Source organism: Pundamilia nyererei, unplaced genomic scaffold, assembly GCF_000239375.1.
Source record: "Pundamilia nyererei isolate P.nyererei 1_Seehausen unplaced genomic scaffold, PunNye1.0 scaffold00027, whole genome shotgun sequence".
Taxonomy (NCBI): domain Eukaryota; kingdom Metazoa; phylum Chordata; class Actinopteri; order Cichliformes; family Cichlidae; genus Pundamilia; species Pundamilia nyererei.
The window spans coordinates 854,412-857,412 of NW_005187428.1; the positions used below are offsets into that span (position 1 = coordinate 854,412).

General features: G+C 43.1%; 1 protein-coding gene across 2 annotated transcripts in view; it reads left to right on the plus strand.

Moving 5' to 3' along the window:
- The window catches only part of LOC102212040 (neuroplastin-like), a 19,006-nt gene that overhangs the window by 12,397 nt on the left and 3,608 nt on the right, over positions 1 to 3,001 (plus strand). For both annotated transcript variants that reach the window (XM_005728034.1, XM_013909537.1), the window contains exon 5: positions 1,331 to 1,601. In XM_005728034.1, coding sequence (XP_005728091.1) covers positions 1,331 to 1,601 — 271 coding nt within the window. The remainder of the gene's footprint in view (positions 1 to 1,330; positions 1,602 to 3,001) is intronic.

Here is a 3,001-nt window from a genome sequence, read left to right on the forward strand (position 1 = left end):
ATGTCCGCGATGTGTCACATGAACAATATTAGGCCTGAGGATGTTATTCAAATGAATTATAGATTGTGCTGAAAAACGGTAACGTTCACATAGGAAATCATCAGGAAATGATAAAACGCGCTCTAATCACTCTCTCCCGGCGGAGAGCTCTGTGGAGAATTTGGGCTTCAACATCTACTGGCTCTTCAAGGAAGGGGCACGCCATGTCTGACACTTCCTACAGTCAGGTTTCCGACAAAGAGGCGGAGAAGGTCAGGGTTAGTTGAAGTAAACCTGCTAGGGGGCAGGTTAGCTTCACGGAGTGTGTCGTCATAGTAACTAAACTCGCTTTGTGAAACTGAAAACCCAGAGTTTTCGTTAACTCAGGGTATACTTACTCAGAGTTTGCACTAAACCGGCTTCCTGAAATAGGGCCCTGGTGAATGTGTAGGTCATTTTAGAAACAGTGTACTCATTGACATGTTTAAGAAACCAGTTTGAAAATATCTTAGCTTTATAACATGGTATATTATCCTGCTGTAAGGAGCCATCAGAAGACGCATACACTGTGTGGATCGGCAACAATACTCACGTAGGTGGGTGGTGAGTCAGTGATGCTCTGGGCCAAGAAAATATCCCCCACACCATAGACCACCACAACAGCCTGAAATGTTGATAAAGGGCAGCATGGATCCAAGCCTTAATGTTGTTTATGCCAAATCCTAACATCCAAATATTCAGGTAGAAATTTAGTCTCATCAGACCAAGCAACATTTTTTCAACCCTCTATCATCCAATTTTGGTGAGCCCATGCGAACTGGAGCCTCCGTTTCCTGTTCTTAGATGACAAAAAGCAGCACGTGATCTTCTGCTGCTGTCGTCCATCTGCTTCAAGGTTGGACATGCTGTGCGTTCAGAGATGCTCTTTTGCATACCTTGCAGTCTGGGCATTCTTCTCTGACCTCTGACATCAACACTGCATTGTCACCCAGACAACTGCAGCTCATCCTTTTCAGATGATTCAGAGATGGTTGTGTGGGAAAACCCAGTAAATCAGCAGGTTCTGAAATGCAAGTGGCTTAAATCACCTTTCTTTTCTGTTCTGATACTCAATTTGAACTTCAGCAGGTCCTTTTGACCATGTCTACAAGCCTAAATGCACTGAGTTGCTGCAATGTGATTGGCTTATTAGACTTTTGTGTTAATAAGCAGCTGAACAGGTGTACCTAATAACATGTCTGGTGAATTTATAATACTCCATGATCTAAACTAAGGCACAAAAAACTGTCCATGTAAAAAAAACTCTCACTGCCAAATCACCAGGATGATTCTCTTCATTCCCTCTTCGTAGGACTTTGAAAACTCAACACGCATCTACATCGTCAGCAAAGACAACTACACAGAGCTCCACATTCTGAATCTGGACATTAATGAAGATCCAGGGGTGTACGTCTGCAACGCCACCAACATGATTGGCCACACTACTGAGAAATCTGTGTTGAGGGTTCGCAGCCACTTGGCCCCCTTATGGCCTCTCCTGGGGGTTTTGGCTGAGATCATCATCCTGGTCATCATCATCGTTGTTTATGAGAAGCGCAAGAAGCCAGAAGATTTACAAGACGGTGAGTCACCGCTGATAATGCTTAGGAATGTTTTATTAGTCCATCGTTTAAATATAACTGGGGATAGATTAGCTGCCTTCAGCATACAAATGAAATACCTAATGGGTCTGTCATGTGAAAAGGCTCTGGTGTGAGCTTGAAGGCATTTCTTCCCCAGGTGCACCGGCAGAGTTGCCTGACACTGTGCCCATCGCTGTGCCCGCATTCAATAATTCAGGCAGCGAGGCTGACCCAGAACGCAGACACTGTTGCACCTTGTCAGGACAATATCATGCCTTTAATATTCATGAGAAATATGATACTGCAGTGTTGAGGAGGTGGGCGGTTTCAATTATTAATACCTTTCCAGGGACCTTGTAGTGTCCTCAGTGCAATGTCCCTAATGCAAACTTAACAATGATGCTCGTAATTTAGCTGTAAAACCTGGGTATGCCATCCTGCAATTTTCTGATAGCGCTGAGCACTTCATTTGAGAGTCTAGCTACGTCATATATTATGCATTAATGGTATTTGGGCAACCTTTTCCTCTCAAACAGAATTTTGATGTTGTCACCCGCTGATTAGCTGTAGCACCGAGGGAATGACTGACACCTAAGAGCTGTCGGTGGTATTCACTAACGCCTACAGTCATTGCACTTGAACGTTTTCTCATTACGGTTTATTATTTTATCAGAATAGATTGCAGAATATGGGAGCGATATAGTCCCCTCGAGAATCCGTACAGCCTTTAAGCAGCAAATCACGACGGATGCAGATTGCTTGCTTTCGTGAATTGTTTTACTTGAAACTCTCGGACCTGGTTTCTCTTCTCTCCGCTTGTTGCATATATTTTAAAAGATTGTTTTAATATCTCCCATCCTCCCCTTTTTCCAAATTGCCTAACGTAAACTGTGTTTGTGGTAAGTGAGAGACTTTGCATGCCTCGTGAATTTCAATAAGCATTCAGCCTCGTCATCCTCCCGTCTGCGGCGCATTATAATCAGCACTTTTAAACGGTTTCAGTTCCAAACTTTAGGTTTTTATTTGTTTTGATGAAATGATTATGCCATGTCTTTGCATCACACTCATAAACATAATCACCGCAGCAGAGAAATGGCATGTAGCACTCTAAGGAATTTGAAGTGTTTCGTCACTGTTTGAAAATGCTGCGCTGAGTTATCACCGCAGGGCTGATAATCATGGACCTGCTTCTCGCTAATCTCCTTGAGTGAACAGATGTTCTTTGTGAGCGCTGCTTGTCTGTGCATGACTACAGTATATTTTTTTCCCCAGTTTGAATTCTGCCTGTTGTTCTCAGTTGCTCGTGCATTTTATCGTGATGTTTAATTACACTCTGTGTTTTGTGAGTGTTCTCATGAGCTACTTTTTCATTCTGCATCGCAGCCATTTTCATATATATA